Source organism: Otolemur garnettii, unplaced genomic scaffold, assembly GCF_000181295.1.
Source record: "Otolemur garnettii isolate 467f Iridium unplaced genomic scaffold, OtoGar3 scaffold00237, whole genome shotgun sequence".
In the NCBI taxonomy this organism is placed as follows: Eukaryota; Metazoa; Chordata; class Mammalia; order Primates; family Galagidae; genus Otolemur; species Otolemur garnettii.
In genome coordinates this window covers 1,224,488-1,247,228 of record NW_003852632.1, presented here as the reverse complement: position 1 = coordinate 1,247,228, position 22,741 = coordinate 1,224,488, and the positions used below count along the sequence as shown (strand labels likewise).

Below are 22,741 nucleotides of genomic sequence, written 5' to 3'. Positions count from 1 at the left end.
TTCTCCCTTATATTTTTCAACACTTAAACCACATTCCATTTTGAATAGGCATATCCTCATGTAATCTTTCCTTCCTTCTTTCTTTCTACCCTTCCTTCATATTTTATCTATAGCTAGTTTGTAAAAGAAAATGCTTCTGGTATATTAATGCTATTTAATTTACTGATTGGTTTTTATTCCAGAATGAATATCACAATAATGTATTATTTTGCCTTTAAAAATGGAATGAAGTCAATTTAAATGTGTGCAATGTTATTTATCAGTTTTAGGGGAAAATCAGATAAATATTAATAGAAATAATGAAAACAATCTTTATTTTTATTTTGATGATAAAATCCTCTTGGTGAAAATAGCATTTAATGGCATTTTTCTATATCAAACTTTCAGTACAACCACACTTAAGCAGATGCTTAAGTTACTTCTAGACTAAGAACTTTTCTTTTGTCAATTGTGAGCAGGTAGCTTTTCAAAAGTCAAAAGCAATTGCCCCAGAATTTCTGGAATTCGTTTTTTATTACATCCCATAATCTTAGCAGTAGGGAGTCCAATGAAACATGTTTGCTCAAACATTAATTTTATAAATTGCCTTCCTTCCCTACAATTCCCAAGAAAAAGGTATTCATCTAGATTAAAACTCTGGAAATTTTTAATAGGCCCTTTGAAATCTGTTTGAGTTCAGCTTTTTGGAAAAAATAAAGCCACCTCAAGGAAGGAGTCTTTATACCAGAAGAGGATCTGCCTTTGAGGCAATTTTCATCCATGCATAATAGTGAAATGGCAGCAGAATTATCTGAGGGTTTGAAACGTCTTCGCCAAACCCATAATGCTGCTTGTGGTAACATCTAAAGGGTCATGTGTGTTTGATACAATGATAAAGAACAAGAAGTTGATAACTTGCCACAATGTCATTCTTGTCTTTGCACAGTCCTATCCTGGTCCAAGCCTGGAAAGTGAAGACTTTAACATTCCGCCAATCACACCTCCTTCCCTCCCCGACCACTCGCTGGTGCACCTGAATGACGTGGAATCCAGTTACCATTCCCTGTGTCACCCAATGAACCATAATGGCCTGCTACCATTTCACCCACAAAACATGGAGCTCCCTGAAATCACCGTCTCCAACATGCTGGGCCAGGATGCAGGGCTGCTTTCTAACTCCATTTCTGTGGTAAGAATCTGCTTACCTGTTGGTGACTGGGAATGAGGGACACAGTGATAACAGCATTCTGAAACTGTTTTTAGCTAAGGACACTGAATTCTCCAAAAATCCTACACATTTCTAAAGCAACTTTTCATTCTGCATTTAAGTAAAGGAAAAATCAATTAGTCACTTGTAATTTATAAGCCAAGGTACTAAATAACCATTTGATACTGAATGTGCCACCTGTCCTAGACTTGGAGTGGCTTATCAGCTTTCAGTAAAAAGGAATCATAAAAGATACCACTTCTCACCTAGTGTAAGATTCCTCCCAACAAGTGAGACCCCCCCCATATTTTCCACTCTCTCATTCCACAAATTTTCATAGGAGAGCAATTTTTTTTTCTTTTTTACTTTGGAGAAATAATTCTGATGATCTGACATTTATCTCCATTAAAGTATGTCAGTTTTTTGAGTCTGTTATCACTCTGAATTGTCTAATAGTCTAAATTTCTCAAATTTAATGAAGATGTGGATCAGCAAGAATACCAGCAAAAAATCAAATTCTCAGGCCCAATCTGGGGAGTTTTTAACAAGTACTCCATACTTGAGAAACACTGGCTGATCATAAAAGCTTTCCTTCTGATTTTTATGTCATCTAAAAATTTAATAATTTCTCTGTCTATATCCCAGTAGTGAGAAAATATTTCAGTAGTACACAGTCAAAGGCAGAGCTTTTGACCATGTCATAACACTCTCTTCCTGGGTTAACACTGACTTCTAATTAGCACCCCTTGGATTTCATTGTTCTATCATTTAACAGTCCGACTAACTCTCTTGTCATTTTTGTAAGTCTCTGAATGGTACTGTGATATTCACAATGAATGAATTGATCAGCTTCCTCGTATTATGTTCCTGCTGACAAAAAACCATTTAATATTATTGCTTATTTAAATAATTTAAGACTGTATCTCTAACTTGAGTGATTTCATGGGGATGTGTTTCTGTTATTGGTGAACATAAGGGGAGATAAAGGAAAGTCAAGAGGAAACCCTAGCCTCAGTGCTGTGGCTTACAACTATAATCCTAGCACTTTGAGAGGCTGGGGCAGGAGGATTGGTTGAGCCCAGAAGTTTGAGGCTAATGTGAGCCACACAGGGAAACCTCATCACTACAAAAAAAGAAAGAAAGAAAAATTAGCCAGTCTGGTGGTGCATGCTTATAGCCCCAGCTACTTAGGATTCTAAGACAGGAAGATCACTTGAGCCCAGGAGTTTGAAGCCCAGTAAAACTTTGTGTGATGCTGGAACGCTACTGTAACTTGTGCTGTCTGATAACTATAGTCCCTGACAATTAAATGTGGCTAATGTGACTGGGGGACCCACGTTTTATTTTATTTCATTTTAATTTGCATTTAAGTAAACCACAGGCACCTAGTGGCTACTATATTGGATAGTATAGGTCTAGTTAGTGATGTTGATTCTAGCATTAAATCTATATTAAACTCATTTTTTTTTTTCCAAGCCATTGTGGTCTTAGAGAAAGTAGATTTGGAGATTAAATTTATTGTTCTGTTTCAAGGTTTGAATCTCTGGCTGGATTCCAGGAACCAGAGTTTGATACACTATAAAGTTGCAATAGGAATCTAATAAAGTTGGAAGAATCTGGAGCTATCCTTTGTCGGCTAATTCCTTTGAGAAACAAAGAGCCTCTTCATTTCTCATTCTGCTCTCACGTGACCAGAATGCCATTCCTCAGTGTGTACATTTTGACTGCTTACAGGGGTCTACATGTTAGAAAGTTCAAATGATTAATAATACACAGCCGCTGTCCTTCTGGACAGTGCAAACGTAGTTATGGAGCACTTGGAGAGAAACAGCACAGTCACAGACTAAGAGAAGGGTGACCCTGTGTTGTGCTGCCGGGAACTCAGTAGGAATCCCACACTCTGGTTTATGTATAAAACTTGGTAGAAAAGACAGGACTGCAGTCAGACCTTGAAGGACTGTTTTGATTTGGTTAAATAGAGAGGAACAAAAAAGCATTTAGAAAGAAAGAAAGAAAGAAAGAAAAGAAAGAAAAGAAAGAGCTTGTTAGCGTTCCCAAATCAGGTTGGGTATTTTAAAATGGTAGATTTGACTAAAGACTTTGTAAAACAACTAATAGACACTAACTGGTCTTGATAGCATGGATTATAAGAATTTAAAGCTGGGGAGGCTGAGGAGCAAGAATTGCTTGAGCTCAGGGGTTCAAGACTTGCCTGAGCAAGAGTGAGATTCCTGACTCCTAAAAAAATGAAAAACCCAGCGGGGCACCACAGTGAGTGCCTGTAATCCCAGGGGCTTTGGAGGCTGAGGCAGCAGGATGCCCAGAGCCCGAATCTGAGGTTGATGAGCGCTATAATGCCATTTGCACTCTACTCAGGAGCTAGCTGGCCTTGATAGGATAGATTCTAAGAAACCATTGGCAGTTTTGACTCAAAGCAAAAACATTATGAAAGCAACACTGTAGGAAAATCCTTTCAGCAGCAGAGCCCTGCCGTGGTTAGAATCCAGAGTTGCGGCGAGCTCATTTTCCCAACCCAGGTGAGAGATGATGGGAAGCTGGAGCTGTGTGATGGTAGTGAGGATAGTAGGTTTTTAAGCCATTTTTGCATCATCCTCAAATACATGTGGATCTAAAGATGAACAGCCTTTCCTATTTCCATATTTTAAATTTAAAAAGCACTAAAGGATTATTTTCTTTGAAAGAAACTTTGAATATGAAATTTTCTCATCACACTTCCTCATGAAAGCTTATTAAATCTCTTTCCTAGCAACTTTGCTCATGCCTATTATGATCACAAAATTTAGTAACTGAACTATTGACAGGTTTGGCAATTGTTGAAAGATATTTATAAATAGGGACAGTTAAGGCTATCAGTGTTCATACAGACAGGAAAATAATGGCTACAGATATCAGGATGTAAATGTTGCCCACTGGGAAATTACAGTGTTCCTTCCAAGATCATCTTTCCAGGTCACCTACAACATGAGAACAACTATAATCAAAGCTAATAGCTGTAGATTCTAAATAATGAATTTGCTGTGAATTTTGAAATCCCATGAGTGTAAGCCACTCTGGGTATGTGTTTGTATATATAATCAATTACTTCTAATTGTAATTTACAGAAGCTCTTCAATATTATGAAAGCTAAGCCTTTTGTTCTTAGAATTGTGATGGCATCTTTGTGTTAGTATTTTCACTTGATAGAACTTAAGTATTTGATTGGATCAAAGAGGTGAAAATATTTTAGTTCTTAGTTAGATAAGCATGTATATATTTTAGGTGTTCTGTGATGTTTAACATTTATGCATTATTAGATTTTACATATCTGGTACTATTTTATATACCATTTATCATATATAATATGTCATCTTTACTGAGATTATTTTAAAGATAAATGTTCTTACATCTTTGTTTCTTATCACCACTGCCAACATAGGTCATAAGTCAACTATAAGTGTTTGTACAGATGTTTAGTATACGATACATAAAATATTTAGATATTTATATAATTAAAAATCAAAATCTGAAGATATTAGCACCCCAATTTAACAAATGAAAAATGGAGGTTCATAGTGTTTAAGTGACTTTCTTAATGGCTCAGCTTATGAAAAGGCCAGCTTCCTTATCCGAAAAATAAGAATTAAAATCATCCTTACCTATGGGTTAAAGGAATATTTAAGAATTACATGCCATCTATGCACAGTGGCTCACACCTCTAATCCTAGCACTCGAGGAGGCCAAAGGGGGAGGATCACTTGAGCTCAGGAGTTCAAGATTGGCATGATTAAGACCAAGACCCCATCTCTACAAAAATAGAAAAATTAGTTGGGTATATTCCCCTGTCCCGTAGTCCCAGCTACTCAGGATCCTGAGGTGGGACAATCACTTGAGCCCTGGAGTTTGAGGTTGCTGTGAGCTATGAAGATGCCACAACACTCTATCCTAGGCTGGGCAAAAAAATGAGACCCTGCCTCAAAAAAAAAAATTATCTAGACCAGTGTCTCAGTATCTGGCACATAGGAAGCATTGTAAATGGGAGGTGTTAGGATATATGGGAGAGAAAACTTTCTGGAAGAATTATTTATCCTTTAATCCTTAATCATCTTTACTTTCTGTCACAAAAGACTGCAATAAGCCTGTTTTTACCAAGTGTGTCTTTATCATTGTGATTAAATTGATGTCTTAGGGCCAGACTGCCTCTATTTAAATCCTAGTGCTGCCACTTCCCAGCCTAGAACCTTGAGCAACTTATGTAACCCTCTTGTGCCTCAGTTTCTTTATCCATAAAATCGGTATAATAAGATTTAATTCTGTAATGTTGTGAGCATTAAACTAGTCAATTCTATAATGTTGTGAAGTAGTGCCTGGCACAAAATAGGTGCTAGATAGTCAATGAGAACCTCTTTCCCATAAAATGTTCACCAGGACAGGAAAGGATAGATGTGTATGCAGGAAATCTATATTGCCTTCTGAAGTTTACCATAGACATGCACAGGGTGCGGCATATGTAGGATGAAAGTTCTTCCTTCCCAGATTTCCCACCACTTTTTTGCATGTTCTTGCCTGGCCATTTTACCTTCATTTGGGACTCCTGCAACAACTAAGATTTCTGGCACTTTGAAAAAGATTCCATTTTCTTAATGTTCCTCTTTTCCAAGAACAGTCTATAAAACAGGGTAGAATTTCTATAAGTACTTAATTGAATAGGTGCCAATTAATTGCGATTTTCTAGTTCCAAGTTAAACAGCCATTCATGACCCAGTATGCAAGAGTTCTGTTTTTAATTGATTTGCTGGCACTTATCAGAGTGGAGTCTGGTTAGAAAAGCACCAAAATGTGAATCTCGGAGAAGGTTGTTAACCATGGGCAAATCACTGCACCAGTAAGGTGGGAGGAGATCGGTGGTCCACACTGCATTTGTTGGAGGCCCTGGGATGAGAAAGGAATCAGTCAGCACAGCTTTGCCCTTATTTGTTGTTTATTCATGTTTCTTATTAAAGCTCCCTTTAATGTTCTCCTCCCACCCCTGCAAAAGTTGGAAAACTACAGGACGGGTTGGTCTCTGCTGTCCTTTCCAGAGCTAGTGTTATCCTAGGATTTGCTTCCTTCCTATCAACCACACAACTCTGATCCAGACTTCAGGGTTCACGTGACCTGTCACATTTGCTTCTTAATCATTTTTCTTGCCACCGCCACTTTGCTTTTCCCAGTGTTTTAACTGTTTTCCCTTCAGTGTTGAATCAGTTATTAAGATATTTGAATCTACTGAACAGATCATGCCTTCTGGGTGGAAACTGTTATCCAGCCATTAAAAAAATAGTGAGGCTGCTTTGTGTGGATGGGTGGTGTTTTCATGTCGTTTAAAAGAAACGACTAAACTAGTTTGGGAGGAGGGTAGAATAAGAAAATGCCCATGTTAAGTATTCATGGCTGAAGAAAAATCCTTTGATTCCTACAAACTGAAATCAAGAGGCTCTCTTCTCTTTCACCCCACTCTGCTACATTCACTGCTGGGTTTAATCATGGATTGGTAGCCGGGAAAATGCAACCTTGTATAAAGTCATCCAAGCCTCTCTGCCTTGGCCTATATGTGCCGATTGCTTGTTCTTTGTGCAGTCAACAGAAGCTCTTTCATACAAAGAAAAACCGTGCAAAGTTTTAGAATAGCCTCAAAGAAAGGATTCATTTAGAACCTGGGCTTTTTGTAGAGTGTAGTTCCTAATGACACATTATAGAAAATTTACAATGAAAAAAATAACAAAGGCGATTTCAGTTTCTTTGAATGCTTCAAATTTCCAGTTTTGGAGTTTAAAATGGGAAAAAAAATGTTAAAAGGCAATAAAATTGGGGGATTTATTTCCTAAATGCCTTCTTCTTCCAGGCAACAAAAGCAAGCATAATGTATATACTCAGATTTATTGTCATGCTTAGCATTCAGTCATGGCACACTTTGCATTCAAAGGCCACTGTACACCTGTTTTGACAACCATCACTTTCTAGGTGCTATATGGGCATCGTGAAACTGAAGCAGGCGTGTTCCTTTGGGCCTATAGGGAGTGCCGCACATCAAGGAGTTCAGATGTATTAGAGCAGCGTGAATTTCCAATATGTTGCTGTTATGGAAAAGATCACTGGCATATTGAATAATGCAGTTTTCAAAGCCAAGCAGAAAATGTGATTACAGACTATTTGATTGCTATTTTTAAAATAAACATTTTCAAAATCTTGAGGTATTTTATTTCATGTAATGCATAAAGTTTGTAACAGTAGACTGGAGCAAACCATCATTCAGGACACATAGGAGCAGACAGTATCAGCTTATTTAGTGAAGGAATAATAGAAACATTAATTTTTTTTTTTTTTTTGAGACAGAGTCTCACTTTGTCAGCCTGGGTAGAGTGCCACGGCCTCATCACAGCTCACAGCAACCTCAAACTCATGGGCTCAAGTGATCCTCCTGCTTCAGCCTCCCAAGTAGCTGGGACTACAGACACCCACCAGGATGCCTAGATACTTTTTCTACTTTTTAGTTGAGACAGAGTCTTGCTCTTGCTTGGGCTGGTCTCAAACTCCTAAGCTCAGGAGATTCACCTGCCTCGGCCTCCCATAGTGCTCAGAGTACAGGTGTGAGCCACCGTGCCCAGCCAGAAGCATTAATTAAAATGAGAATGACTGTCATAATGGCTTCTTAAAAAAAAAAAAGCAATAAAAAAAATTTTGACTCTTATGAAGAATAGTTATTTAGCATTGTGCCACAATTTATCAAATGTGTAGCAATTACAATCTCCCCCACCCCCAAAAATTGTCCTTTACCTTTTTTGCATAGTGTAAAACAGATCAAACTACTTTAATATTATGAAGAAATAGGCTGTTTTTCTTACTTTTGACCATAAATGTGTGAGGTTTTCTTTGACAAATTCCAATAAGGAGAAAAATAATTGTTGTTTGTGGTTATTTGTTAAGCTTTACTTAAGCCTTTTCTTTGCTCAAAAGAGATCACTTTGAATGTGCTATTGATGAGTAATTCAGTGAACTCACTATATTAATGATTTGGGGCAATCTTTTCGAGCTATAATAAAGTATTATTCCAAACTAAAGTTCTCCTTAAGAATGTTCAGGAAAGGAGCCAATTTAAAAATAATACTTCCTTTATGATGCCAAGTAATCAAACTAAAAATTCACTTGGTATGTAGGACTGACTGTACTTTTTCTTCAACCTTAGAGTTCCTATGAATCTGTGCCTCACCCATGCATAAAAGAAGTCAAAAAGCTATGAAATCAGTTATATAATCTGCTGTGAGCAAACTCTTGGAGTTATTTAATCCAGGCTCTTCCAGTCTAGGCAGAAGTAGACCTTAAACTCTTTAAGATTATGTGGTTTTCTAGCTAAGAGCCAAGATTCCACAACTTTCCTTGGTAGCCTGTTTGTGTTTAATTAACCTTGTAACACGAAGTTAAATTGCAGTAAGAGATTTAGATTCCTTCCAGGAAGTTTCTTATTAAAGTTAAACCAGAATCTTTTGCTGCAATTTTAGCCTACTCCGTCTGCTTCAGCCGTCCGAATGGTTGGAGAACAGTTGATTTCAAATATTTGACATTTATTAAGTCAGTCCTGCAGTTGTGTTTAACCTGGCCCAAATAACCCCAATTCCTTTAACCTTTGCTCAAAGGTCATTATTTCTCAACTTTTAAATCAAATTAGCTTTTCTTTTTTTTGACATTTATGATCTTAAGGAATGTCAACCACAGTGGAAGGCAGAGCTCCAGCCTGAGATGCAGATTAATTTCTAAATTTTTCAAATTATTCTTTGCCCCTGTGTGGGCATTTCAGAATAGGGTCTTTAACATCATCATGATTGCAGACATACTGAATTTTTGACTCATTGATTACCACTAAAGTATGTCTCTTGTTGTACTGGTAGACAGCCAGCAGTTCCCCATCTTGTATTTGTGGAATTTATTTCACATCCTAAAGGCAAACATCTGGGAAGGCCATCATGGTATTGCTCTTAGATTTTTTCCTGACTGGGTATCCATTATTTAAATAGTGCTTAGCAAACTAAGAGAGAGAGAAAAATATATAGTAGTTATTATACACACAACTGTCTTTGGATAAACAGATTCTAAGTAGGCTATAAATGAGAATTTCCAGGTCCTAGCCACGAACTTACAGTGACTAGCTACATCCTCAAGATTGCTAAAGAAATGTTTCCTGAAGTGTTGAGAAGGGGAGTTTGGGAAGGATAGCACAGAGCCGCATAAAAAAAGAAGTGGGACCAGGAAGAAGAAACAAATAGTAAATAATGACAGAATCCTGTGCAAGATGTCGGTGGTATGGGTGGAGGCTCTGTCCTGCCAGGGAGAGGGCTCTTGTGTGTAGCCCTGCAGCGCCCCTTCAGGGGCTGGGCTCTGTACTTGTCTTCCTCATGTAAGGTCCAGTGAGGGTTGCGTCCTCACCCTTACCCTAAATAATGAGGATGTTCGTGTATCAAGCATGGCTTTCTCGTTCCCTCCTTCACCACCTAGCATTAGCTATCAGGACCTACCCTCCTGTGGAGAGGAACGTTTCTTGCTCTCTCTCTGCCTCATAATCTCATTACAGAAAAGGGGACCTAGGAGCCCCGAGAGCTTACAGGGTTCTGTTGCCCACAGAGCTTCTTGCAGATATCACCGATAACAACGCCCAGCCCCTAGCAGGAGCCCAGTAACTGTCTGTTCAATGAAGGAACTTAGACAGGCACAGGATATTAGTGCTTTTTGTGCTGACACTTCTAAGCAGCTGGTTAGCCTTCCAGAGTGCTTTAAATATTATAATTTTTTTTAAAAAGTATAATGTCATACATCATGGAGTCTAAATACATTTACCCTGGTATAATAATTTCAATATAACTAAATGAATTTGAGTCCCAAACATACATCTAATCTTTGTAGTCTTAATACTTAATCAATTTACTACTGATTATTCCTAATCTTGACTAGTAAATTGATGCATTTGATGAGTAACTACAGTGTACATTTGAGCCCTCCTTTTTAGCTGAATACATTTTATTTTCTCACTAGAACTTTTTTTATGGAGAAAAAATCTATCAATAAAGTTATGTAGCTTCTAAAGGAACACAGTGTCTGCCTCCTCCCCGTGGGGGGAGGTAGCAATGTGGAGAATTAATGTGTATTAAATATTTGCCCATATGACTAGTGGTATTTTTTTAATTACAAGATGATTTTATCTTGACTTGCCATATCTTTGACTTTCTGTTTGCCTGATTTGTACAAGCTTTTTATTAACATTAAAATGCTGATGATAAGCTCATTTCATCATGGACTAACAGGAGAATTAGTCTACAGTGCTTTTCAGAAGAACAATGAACCAGTCTCGTTTTGAGATACTACTTCATTATTCATTAACCATTCTTATCTAGAGCACATGGAAATGTTTTAAGAGCAAGTTTGGGTTCTACATTGCTTTTTTTTCCCCATTTAGGTTTTTTGAAAGTTCCACATTGTCTTCTGTGGACGAGCATGACCTATAGCAACGTAATATTATTTGTCTTTTTATATTAGCGATTTATATACTTATCTCTGCCAGCAGCAATACATACCACATGAGAGAAAAGGTAGGAAATTCTACAGGGTCTTTGGCCTTTGGTTACAGTCATTAAAATATTAGATTTGACTTTCCTTTTGGAAAGGATCATTTAAAATATCACAAGTATCACAATCATCCACAAAGCAGATTTTTTCCCCTTCACCTAATATATGTATTTAACATTTTGATAAATATATAATCACAGAGTTGACAGTTGAACTTCTCTGAATTTAATGGATTGTATAAATTCCCTAGAGCAGTGGTTCTCAACCTGTGGGTCATGACACATAGCCACTGTATTAAAGGGCTGTGGCATTAGGAAGGTTAGGAGTACCACTGCCTTAGAGAAATATGACAGAGAATTCCACTCCTTTTTATAATTCAGGGGAGTGTTTCTCTTTGTGATAGGCGAGAAGCTTTCTCCAAATGTGTTATTCAAAAGCATTTTTCAACATTTAGGGAATTTTGTTTTCTTTAGTCATGATCTTGATTGTCTTTGATAAAACAATGATCCAGCCGCCCAAAGATACTACACTATTAAATTTTTTCATATTTTTTATATCTATTGTATATTTAATCACATTCTCTGCTAACCAGCAAACATAACTAATGGCTTACCAAATTGAGATAGGATCATGCTTCATACAGTGTGAAACTTGCACATGCTATGGATGAAAAACAGTTCTCTCTGTAGTTCTTAAGGTATTGGATTCATATAGGTTATTTGTAAAAACACTGTGTTATTAAGACTATCAAAGGCAAACAAAATTATTAGCATTTTGGAGCATTTTCTTTCTATCATAAGGTATTCATATAGTACTTGAAAATTTAACAGAAAAATGAAAATAGTCAAGCTCTGACCACATACTAATATTTATATAGAATAAAAGTATGCTATTTGAATACATATAATGTAGTTTTCTGTCTCTTTACAAAAATATATGAGTCAAAGATTCATGTGTTGGTTCTTTTTGTGTGTCTTGGACTGTTAGCCCCTTGTCTTTAGTATTAAAATGGGATCATGAAGTCAAGGCTGAGGGTATCAATGGCCCCTGGTGGCACTTTCCCCACTGGACAGGTACAGAGTAAGAGCTGGTTAACAGCTACTGTGTTACGTGAGGTTTGTTCTTGTGTGTATTTTGTTTTCCCAAAGCAACTTCCTTTCTCATTTCTGATTTCAATAGTGTAGGAGGCCAACCTGTGTTTCCCAGCAAATAGCAGACTTCCAGCCTTCTCTGTGGCTGTCTTTCGCTGCAGCTTCTTCCCCACTCATTAGACATTTTGTGGATGTCTTCATCGAACCCCAGATCTGCTAGGTGGTATGTCGTATACTGGATGTTAGAATCCTCGAGCTGACAGTTCACTTGGGGAGAGGAGTTGTTGCATATATGAAATGTGGAAAAAGTGAACTATGGAAGATCAAATTCTTAAATAAGCAACATCCCATAAATTGTCCCGGCAGTCTTGTAGCCACCTGAAAACACTTACCAGTGACATCAGGCTTGAGAAGCCCAATGAGTGGTGGGTTTACCCTGCACTTGAACACTGGCCGGGCTCTCACAATGAAATTTTTTATACAGTGTGTTACTGACATAATTTTCAAAGCAATGCCTTGTTACTCATATCTCTTTAAAATGTTGGCATTTATAAATTAAAAAGATATGGGCTAGGCACAACGGCTCATGTCTGTAATCCCAGTGCTGAGGTGGGAGGATCACTTGAGGCCAGGAGTTCAAAAGATCAGCCTGGGCAACATAGTGAAACCCTGTCTTTACAAAATATTTTAAAAATTAGCCAGACGCGGTGGTGCATGTCCATAATGCCAGCTACTTGGGCTGAGGCAGGAGGACTATTTGAGCCCAGGAGTTCGAGGCTACAGTGAGCAATGATCGTGCCACTGTGCTCCAGCCTGGGCAACAGAGTAAGACCCTGTCTCTAAAAAAAGGAAAGAAGAAAAAGAAAAAATTCAAAACATAACAGATACAAATTTTCTATGATTTAAAAAACAGGATTACTAAGCATAGGGTTTGGGTTAAACATAAGTTCTCTTCTAACTGTGGTGTTTATGGTGGGAGGGGTCCTGGTGGACCCAGGGACCTGGGCTGAGGCCATGAATGGAGCACGTTAGGGTGGGAAATGGGATGATGCTTCTCGCAAGTGGAGAGCACTCTGGCAAGGAAAGAGAAAAGCTAAACTGTGCCTCACGTGTTCTCACATCATTCTCTAGTGATTGTATGAAAAAAAAATGAAAAATGTGAAAGCATTCTCAAAAGCACAGGCAAATTAGCAGAAAAGAAATAACTATATTACACATACTCCTGAAGAGGCCAGAGAAGGAAGAAATTAGGAAATAAATCTCCTTCAGAAATTTATCAAAATGTTGAGGAAAATACTAATGAGAATATATCAAACACCTATAGGGAGACAAATGCACATAACTCTGAATCCTGGATCATAATAGAGTTTCCTCAGGCACCTTAGTGACAACTTTACGATGCATAAAATAATGGCTTCTCCACGTTGCAATGTGTTGGGTAAGCCCCTCCGTAAACAGGGCAGCAGGTGGACAGAAGAGGGGAAGACTCACCCAAAGGGCTTTTGGTCTGAGTTGTGAGGGTGGTGTCACTCAGGCATAAAATGTCTGAGATGAGAAAGTGATTAGAATTATGTCCACGAGATAGCAAACAAATGTTTTGACAAGGAATGAACTAGTTGTGACTCCTTTGCTTTGACAGTCTTTGAGCCTTTATGACAATAATCCTGCAGACAGTTCCTTTCAAACCCTCCCTACTTCTGCTATTGTGTGCATCTGTGTTATATATATGGGGGAGGGAAGAGAATATATTGTACGATTTGGAAATCTCTCTTTATATCTTTGTCACTTTCATATGTCAGTGGAAAATTAACGGAGTTTACCTGAAGGCCAAAGATGCACATTTATCTGAAATAACAAGATGTGTGAGGCACAGAGGTCTGTGAATATCCACAACTCATTTAGCTTGCATTCCATTTTCTATTTGTAGACTCTTTGCGGTACAAAGAGTCTTTCTGGTTGGTTCGTTATCAGAGGAATCTTTCTTTAGAACTTCCTGGAGTCTGGAAGATTCGAAAATTGATTCTAAAACCGAACCCCAGATTTTGTGTGTGTATTATACTCTCTTATGTTCTTATACACAGGCCTGAGTCTTAAGACAGTTAGGCTTGGGCACCTGCTATAGGTAGCAGTGAGGGCATCATTCTAACCAGCAGATAACTAGTAATAATTAGGCCTAGAACTGGGACCATCCTGAGGGAGCTGGAACCCAGATCCCAATAACTATATGTGACACTCTGTATATGTGGGTGATGGGGATACAAAAATTAATATAGGAATAATTCCTACCGTCAAGTGTCTAGTAAAACAAATGAGGTATATATTCAAAATGTCATGCAACAGGTTAGGCACAGTGGCTCATGCCTGTAATCATAGCACTCTAGGAGGCCAAGGCAGGTGGATCTCCTGAGCTCAGGAGTTTAAGACCAGTCTGAGCAAGAGTGAGACCCCCATCTCCACCATAAACTGACAAAATAAGCCAGACATCATGGTGGCCACCTGTAGTCCCAGCTACTTGGGAGGCTAAGGCAGGAGGATCGCCTGAACCCAGGAGTTTAAGATTGCTGTGAGCTATGATGATGCCATGGTACTCTACCCAGGGCAACAAAGTGAGACTCTGTCTCAAAATAAATAAATAAATAAATATTCTTTTAAAAAACTAGTTTTAAAAAATGTCATGCAACAGTTTAAAGCATGGTGCTTACTACAACAAAGTTATAAAATGAAACAAGGACTTGGGGAAAGATACCTGATGAATGGAGGTAGCATTTGAATAGGATCATAAAATACGGTTTGATTAATGACCCAGAGTCTCCCTGAGTAAGCGCCATGTGAGGAGAGCCACTTCCCACCTCACAACCTGGACTCATCCTGGGTTCGTCTTTTTCTCACTCTAAACATCCAGTTTATGAGCAAGTCTCAACCAATATGCCTCCAAAATATATGTGGAATCTGCCTTCATTGTTTTCCTCCTTTACTGCTCCCACCTAGTCTGAAGCACCATCTTCTTTTTGGCTTATAGCCGTGGTCTCCTCTCCTAACTCCGTTCTGCTGTAATGAATTCTTCACATGAGAGTCAGTGTGATTGTTTTAGAATACATTAGATTGGCCACCTTTCAGGACCTCCCTACTCTCCTCTGATAAAAGAGGGGGAAAAAAATCCATGTTTCTTAAGATGACATTTAGGCTCTTCTGAGATTTCTGACTGTGGTTCACACTCATTTGCCCCTCACTGAGCTACAAACTGTTTTTCTGTCTCCCACCTCCCACCCCGTGGCCTTTGGGCTTACTCTTCCCTCTGTTGGTAGTACTGTTGCCCCAGCTCTTCACATTCAGTCCTCAGATCAAATGTCACATCTTGGAAACACTGGTCTAAGTGGCACATCAACCCTGGCCTGCTGCTCACACCTCATCACATCCCCTGCCTTATGAAATGAGTTAACACTAAGGTGCACACAGTGAGGAGGAAATGAATAAATATTAGCCACACAGCTGTTACTCTCGGAAATGATCTGGTGTGTTTACTTTGTTGGTTGTCTGCCTCTTACTGCTAGACTGGAAGCTCTGGAAGAGGTGGGAAGGGGGACCCTGTGTGTCTCACCTGCTGCCTCCCACATCTAGAGATGTCCTAGAAGCATGTACTTGGTATTTGTTGAGTGACATAGATATTTGGTGGTGTATTTATGATAGATTAAAGAACTTAAAACACTGACCCCTGTGGGAAAGTTCACTCTTCCTATCTTAATATACCAAGGATTCCACTAGGGCAGGTGGAGCAATTTGGGGAGTGTGTGTGTGTATACATGCATGCACGTTTCACACATACACATACTCTTAACTGTGCAAACATGCTAAATTATCATGGTTAATGTATGTTTTATATCTTGTCTTTTCCTTCTGCTGCCCCACCTTCCTAAACTTCAATCCCAGAAATATAAAATTAGTAAAATCCGTGGTCAAGACAATCTCAAGAAAGCACACACATATGACTGAGACACCAGGGAAACTGGCTTATCTGCCATATTGATTATCCCATTGTTAATCTATGCTTATGAAGCATCTTCACTTAGGAAGAGCCTAAACTAAGAACAGCTGTTGTTCTCTGCTCAAATGCCTTGTCAGGCCATAATTCAGCAGAGAGGAAAATTTAGGACTGAGACAGTAACACACACTTGTTTCCACCCCAGTGTGCCTGATTTTAGTCCCTCAAAATAATACAATTTTGGAGTGTGAAGAAAATATAACATCATAATTATAAAAGACATGTAGTTGTTTGGACTTACAACACACTTTGAAAGGATATACATTAAAATAAAAGTATATCTAGTAAAATGACTTAGGAAACTGAAAGCATAACTTCTTACAGAGACTTTAGAGTCCAAAGGATATTTAGGAAGTACTTTAATGACCTAGTTTCTAAAAAACAATTACAAAAACTTCAGTTTTGATGAGATCTGGTTCTTTGGCAATGATTTGCATAATTATTTACAAAATCTATACAGAAGATCAGAAAAGAGTTTGGGGGTCTTTTCATTTTTTTCTCATTTCTGCCTGTAGGAATCCCGTCAAGGAAAGAATGCTTATTGGGTAGTAAAATTTTACAGATATTGAAATTGTAGCTGAAAGATCCTGGTAAGTTACTAACTTACATGGGCCTTAACATGAAATATATTCTAATTTTCTTTTTAAGTTATAGCATTCTATAATTACAGGTAATGACATGGGCTTTGAGAAACTGTCATATAGATTTATGTGTTGAAGAGCTGTTTTTGAAATTTGGATGCCAGCCATTCCTATCAAGGTTGGGATATGAATTGGATATTTCCTTGAAGTGGTTTACAGACCTTTATGTGACTTGATTTCTTGCTTTTGTGTTTTGTTGAGATAGAGTCTCACTCTGTTGCCCTGGGTAGAGTAATATGGTATCATAGCTCACAGCAACCTCAAACTCCTGGGTTCAAGGGAAGCTCTTGCCTCAGCCTCCTGAGTAGCTGGGGCTATAAGCACCTGCCACAACACCTGGCTATTTTTTTTAGATACTTTCCCAGGCTGATCTTGAACTCCTGAGCTCAAGGAATCCACCCACCTCAGTCTCCCAGAGTGCTAGGATTAAAGGTGTGAGCCACCCCCCCCCCAACCTTCTTGTTTCATTCTTTGTGTCAATGGATTGGTAATGAAATTTCAGAAACAACTAGGTATGTTACTTAAAGTATAAACAAATTTTAACAAATTAAATATAGCTTGCACATCTTCAAGCGATGCTGAGCAAGCTTCCGCTTCCAGGCTGAATTTTCCTATTGACATTCTGCATGATGTGACCCTCTAATAAATGACATCTCCTGTTATGTCTTTCCTTCCTTGACTCCTTGTCTCCACACAAGGCAGGGTATGTCCTAATAAATGATTGGATAAAATGTAATCAATCAGCCCATCTGTTATCCATCCGTGAGTCTCAGATGCCTTTTTAGAGGGATCTGCACAAAAATTCAAAGGAAAGATTAATGAGCTATGAATATCAGACGCTTAAAAAATATGTGCTTTTTTAAGTACTAACGAGCATATATCGAGCTATTACTCTGTTCCCAAAACTATTATAAATGCTAAGGAAGTAACTTATCACAGAGAATTATTGTCTAACTTGCCATCTAGATCAGGGGTTCTGGCACTATTGACAGTTTGGGCTGAATAATTCTTTGTTAGAGAAAGGGATATGTTCCCTGCCATGTAGGGATGTTAGCAGCAGGTCTGGCCTCTACCCACCAGATGCCAAGAGGATCTCCAGATATTGTCAAATGTCTTCTGGAAGGCAAAATCACTCCTGAATGAGGACCACTGCTCTAGATTGACCATTTCAGTCAATGCGGAATAGGCAGTATTAGAGATTTACGCAGGCCTTCTCTTAAAAGCATGTTGTAACAGCAAATGGGGATTCAACCTATTTGCAGAGTTAGTTTTGCAAGAACAATCACAGAATCAGAGATTTGAGCTGAAAATTACATGGCTCACTAGGCAAAACCATTCATTGTATAGCTCAATAAAGTCAAGATTCAGAAATGTTCATAATTGCCTAAGTTTATACAGCTGCTAGAGGCAAGACAAGAACAGCCTCTCTTGATTCTCTTTGGGTTCTTCCTATCATACTTCATTGCTTCTGGATAAAGAAGGCATTGATATTGACAGCACAGTATTTAGAACCGTGACCTTAACCGTTTTCCTTGGGTAACCATTTTGACAAATGCCACTTAAGCCAGTTTCCATGATTTAGTCAACTGCCAAATGAGACCAGGTGGACCTCCTGCCACTATAATTCTCTCCACTTCATTGAGCACACTTTCAGCTCACTCTCTTCATTTCTTGTCATTCCAATAACTGGACATGATTTATATTTTTCCTGAAAAGTGGTTATGTGAAAGCTGACTTTCAGTGAACCTCAGTGATCCCTAAATTCTAACATAATTAAATCCAAATGGCTCTTTTAATTTGCAAACATCTAAAAATTCAGCAACAAATATTTTTCACAGTTTTTAATTGAGCTTTGTAAAACATTCTCCTACTTCCAAGTATTGGTAATAAAAACAGTGACACATGGCATTTCAATTAAGCATCTACTACCTTCCAGGTATAATGCTACCCCTGTAAAAACAAAACATTGGGCGGTGCCTGAGGCTCAAAGGAGTAGGGCGCTGGCCCCATATGCTGGAGGTGGCGGGTTCAAACCCAGCCCTGGCCAAAAGCAGGAAAAACAAAACAAACAAACAAAATATCAAATTCTATGAAACACATACTACGGAGGAGATTATACATAAATCAAACTAAAGCAATCATTAGAAGATGACTTTATCATGAGGACATAGGTAAAGCACTAAGAAAGTGAAGAAAAGGAAAAGAGAAACGCAAAACGAGCATTTACCAAAAACACATATGCCAGGCAGCAGCTGGCTAGGCATTGTAAGAACATTATCTTGCAGTCCTATGATTTGAAATGGGCATTACAAAAAAAAAAAAAAAAGTAATGAAAAAGTGCAAGTGAAGGCACATAGAATGGAAAGCAAAACAAACAAATTTTCAATTTTATTACATCACAGAGTGGAAGAAGGGGAGAAGGGGCATGTAAGGTGGGAACCGAGAGAGCCAACTATGACCAAACATTCATTCATGGGATGTGAACAGAAGAATGCAGGTCAGACTCAGGGCCAGTTGCAAGAGATCCTTGAATGTGAAACCAAGACCTTTGAACTTCAATTGTTAGTGAGGACAGTGGAGATTTATAATCAGTCAAAGGAAGCATGACTGGAATTGTACATTGACATTCTTATCCTGAGTCACTCTGTGGATTTCACGTATGGTTAGAGAGCTTTGCCATGAGATTAAAGCTTAACTAAAGTGTGGAGGGAAGGCCAGAAAGTTAACATAGTCATCATACTCATAGGGAGAAAGGAGAGCATGTGTTTATTTGGTACAAAAAGATCTTGGTGATGTAGAAGGGAAGCGGTCTGTTCCCATGCACCTGCTGGGTCCTGAAAGGTAGGTTCCCTTATGAGCTGTGGGCTGTCTCCAAACATAACCTGCAGATGGACAGTGCCAGCGTCATGTGGGCACTTGTTAAAAAGATAAATTCTTGGGCTTTCACCCAGACTTTCTTAGCTGTTGGCCTTGGGTTGACCCTGATGCACACTCAAGTTTGAGAGCCATTGTTCTAGATTAATTTATTGTGAAATAATCTCCCTAGATAGAGAAAAGACAATCTAGTCAGCCTACCCTTAACAAAAGAGAGAGAGAGAGAGAGAGAGAAAGAAAAGGAAAAGTGTAACCATTGCCCTAAGAAACATAAACAAAGAATCATAGGCAGAGTTTGAATTAGTCTTGGTTTAAGATAAAACCTAATCACAACTAGTCAAAAGAATAGAATTCAAGAACCTCGGCACATTTCCTTACGCTTATGAAAGGGCAAAACAGTCCATTTGAAAACCTGGTTCAAATCCATAAAAGGAATAAGTTAGAATAGATTGTACGTCTTTGATTTCAAAACACAAATTCATTAAATTTAAGAAAACTTATGGTAGGATCTGTGGAGACAGCAGTTAGGATAAAGTTCTGTAACCAGAGGAATTATGATGAAACCAAAGTATCATTGCAGTTAATACTTCCTGGAACACCAAACCTGCATTTCCATTTTAGCTGAAGCCTGGAGTGGTAGCAGGGGGAGTTATGTTGAAAAGTAATTGAATGTGAGTACCATACAATCTTTTTTTCTTCTCAGAGCTGCCTCAATCATCTCCCACTTCAGTTCAAAATGATCAACACCAGTTCAGCTGTGTCAGCATTTAATCAATTCTGAACAATACACAACTATCAGTGAAAGCTGATCTATCTGTGATATAATGCTTTATGAAATTGTGCATTTTCTGAATTTAACCCTTGCATTATTAAAATATAGTAAATTTGGTGAGAAAAATACACATATATGTACAGTATATGGACATAAATATTATACATACACACATGAATATAATAAGTAAGAAGGAAAGTATAGAATTGAAGGAATGAGATTAAATATTTCTAAATTTTATTTAGATATTCTTATTCTGCTTCAAATATTGCCATTGAAGTGTTGCGATATTTCTCATGATCTCTCCAGCTCCAGGTCCAAGATATTAAATTAAATGACTACCCTCATCACGAACTGAGAGTGACTTATTTAAAACAGCTCCTGTTCAGCACTTTCAAAGAGAACTGCTTAAAATGGGTCATCCTGTATTAAACCATGAAATAAACTCCCAAGGGAATTTGGAAGACATCCAAGAGGTTGCGTAATTTGACAGTGAAAAGGAAAAAGACCACAAAATACATTATAGGATGGAATGCTTTGCTCAAGAAAAAAAACAAGAGGGAAGAACTGGGAAATATTTTACTAAGCAATTAAATATATTAATAGAAATATTTTCTGTATCTTTAGTTGTTTGTGGTGCATGTCTGACTGATGCTGAGATCTCTAGCATCATTTGACCATGCTTATTTGCACTGTTCTTTGAATTTCCTTGATAAACACCAGCAGTAGCTCCAGCTAGGACCTGGGGTAGGGGATTCAGGCAGCTGAAGTAGAGTAGTCCAAGTAAATCTGTTATGAGGTTGTACCTTGGAAAGAATTTACAGAGCTGCATCACAAAAAAAAAAAAAAAAAAAACCTTTAAAAAGTAGTTATAAAATACACTTTGGTAAATTGAATTATAATTAACTTGCTTTAAACTTTGAGAATTGTATGAATTATATTCCATGGGAAAAGGAATACGTTCCCAAGTAATGTAAGTCATATTGTCATAGCATTCTCCAACAAAATGAGTCACCCACTAAACATGAGAATGTGTCCACTGTATGGAAATGTTCCAGTTGGACATTGAAACTTCATCTTTTTTTCTATTTTCACAGGGTCCAGTGACCATCTTTGACAGATTGCCCTTGAAATTTTTTTAACTCCAGTAGGTCTTTTTATATTCTAATTTCAAAAAGTTACCAAATTTTTCCAACCTGATAATACATTGAACTTTCAAGATTCATTAACTTATTTTTAAAAATACATGACATCCAAAATATCAGTAATGCTACTAAATTGATTTGTATTTTTTGAATCTCAATAGTACCTGGATAGACTTGAAAAATATTTGTAAGATACATCTATATATTTGTAGGATTCGCATATGGATTCCTAGACTATTGCAATAACTCTAAAAGGTCCTAATTCAAATTTGGACTGATGCATTGGACCAATTGGAGCAGTTTAAGATGATTCTGAAATGGTTTCTGAGGCTGGAGTCAGTTTTTCTCACTTCTTATTATTACCTGCTGGAAATATAGTCTGTTCCCTGATGGGCATTTTGGAAACTTGAGATTCAAAAGAGACGAAGAGATATCCTCGATTCTTCCCAGACTTTAATGTTCGTGTAAATCATTGGGATCTTATTGAAATGATGACTGTGATTCAGCAAGTTTGGTGTGGAGCTGGAGAGGTCCACATTTTGAGCAGCAGTAGTGTTGTGTTGTCGACCTACTCACACGGGAGGGCAGAATGCAAGAGTGGAGTCCAAAGATTAATATTTTTTCAAAATTCCCATGGTGATCCAAAAGTTGAACTAGAAGGATTGAAAACCTTGAAGCTACAGTTTTCTTTGTTTCCTGAAAACTCACTAATCCCCAAACCCACTAGTTCTTAAAAAAGGGAAGATAACCAATATCATCTTGTTAGTGAGAAACTCTAGAAAACAAAAAGATGAAAAAGAAGAGAAAGCTGTAGGCAGTTTTCAACTTTGTATAAGAAAACACTTTTCATAAAATGAACCTGCTATGCCTTAAGCAGTTTGCCTTAAGCTGAAATAATTTTTGCCCCTAGAGCAGCGGTTCTCAACCTGTGGGTCGTGACCCACAGGAACTGTATTAAAAGGTTGTGGCATTAGGAAGGTTGAGAACCACTGCCCTAGAGGCAGGAAAAGGCCAGAGAAATAGACAAAATGCCTGAGTTAATTAATTCAGTAAATGTGCATTGTCTTCTTTGTTCCAGGTGTTAAGTTAGGCATTGGCCTTGCAGTCATGCAAAGGCCCTTGGCTTTAATATCAGATGAGGAAACAGAAAGATATGAGATGCTGCTTTGGAGGAGGTATAAACAGATTGCCCAAGGAACATAAAAGTTGCTCATGAATCTGTCAGAAGTATTAAGGAATGGTTTTCAGGAAACATTCAAAGCAAGGTTTGCGGCCTTTGGAGGAGTGAATCCCACAAGAAGGGCAAGCTTTCAAGCTAGAAGAAATAGCATGAGCAAAGAAAGGCACAGGTTTTGGAAATGGGAGATAAGTGGTAAAGCATTCAGTGCCCCAGAGGAAGGGA

The 22,741-nt window shown here is 38.1% G+C and overlaps 1 protein-coding gene across 1 annotated transcript in view; it reads left to right on the top strand.

Annotated features, from left to right (window-relative positions):
- The window catches only part of TOX (thymocyte selection associated high mobility group box), a 321,741-nt gene that overhangs the window by 176,813 nt on the left and 122,187 nt on the right, over positions 1-22,741 (top strand). The window contains exon 3 of the mRNA XM_003802214.3: positions 926-1,168. Coding sequence (XP_003802262.1) covers positions 926-1,168 — 243 coding nt within the window. The remainder of the gene's footprint in view (positions 1-925; positions 1,169-22,741) is intronic.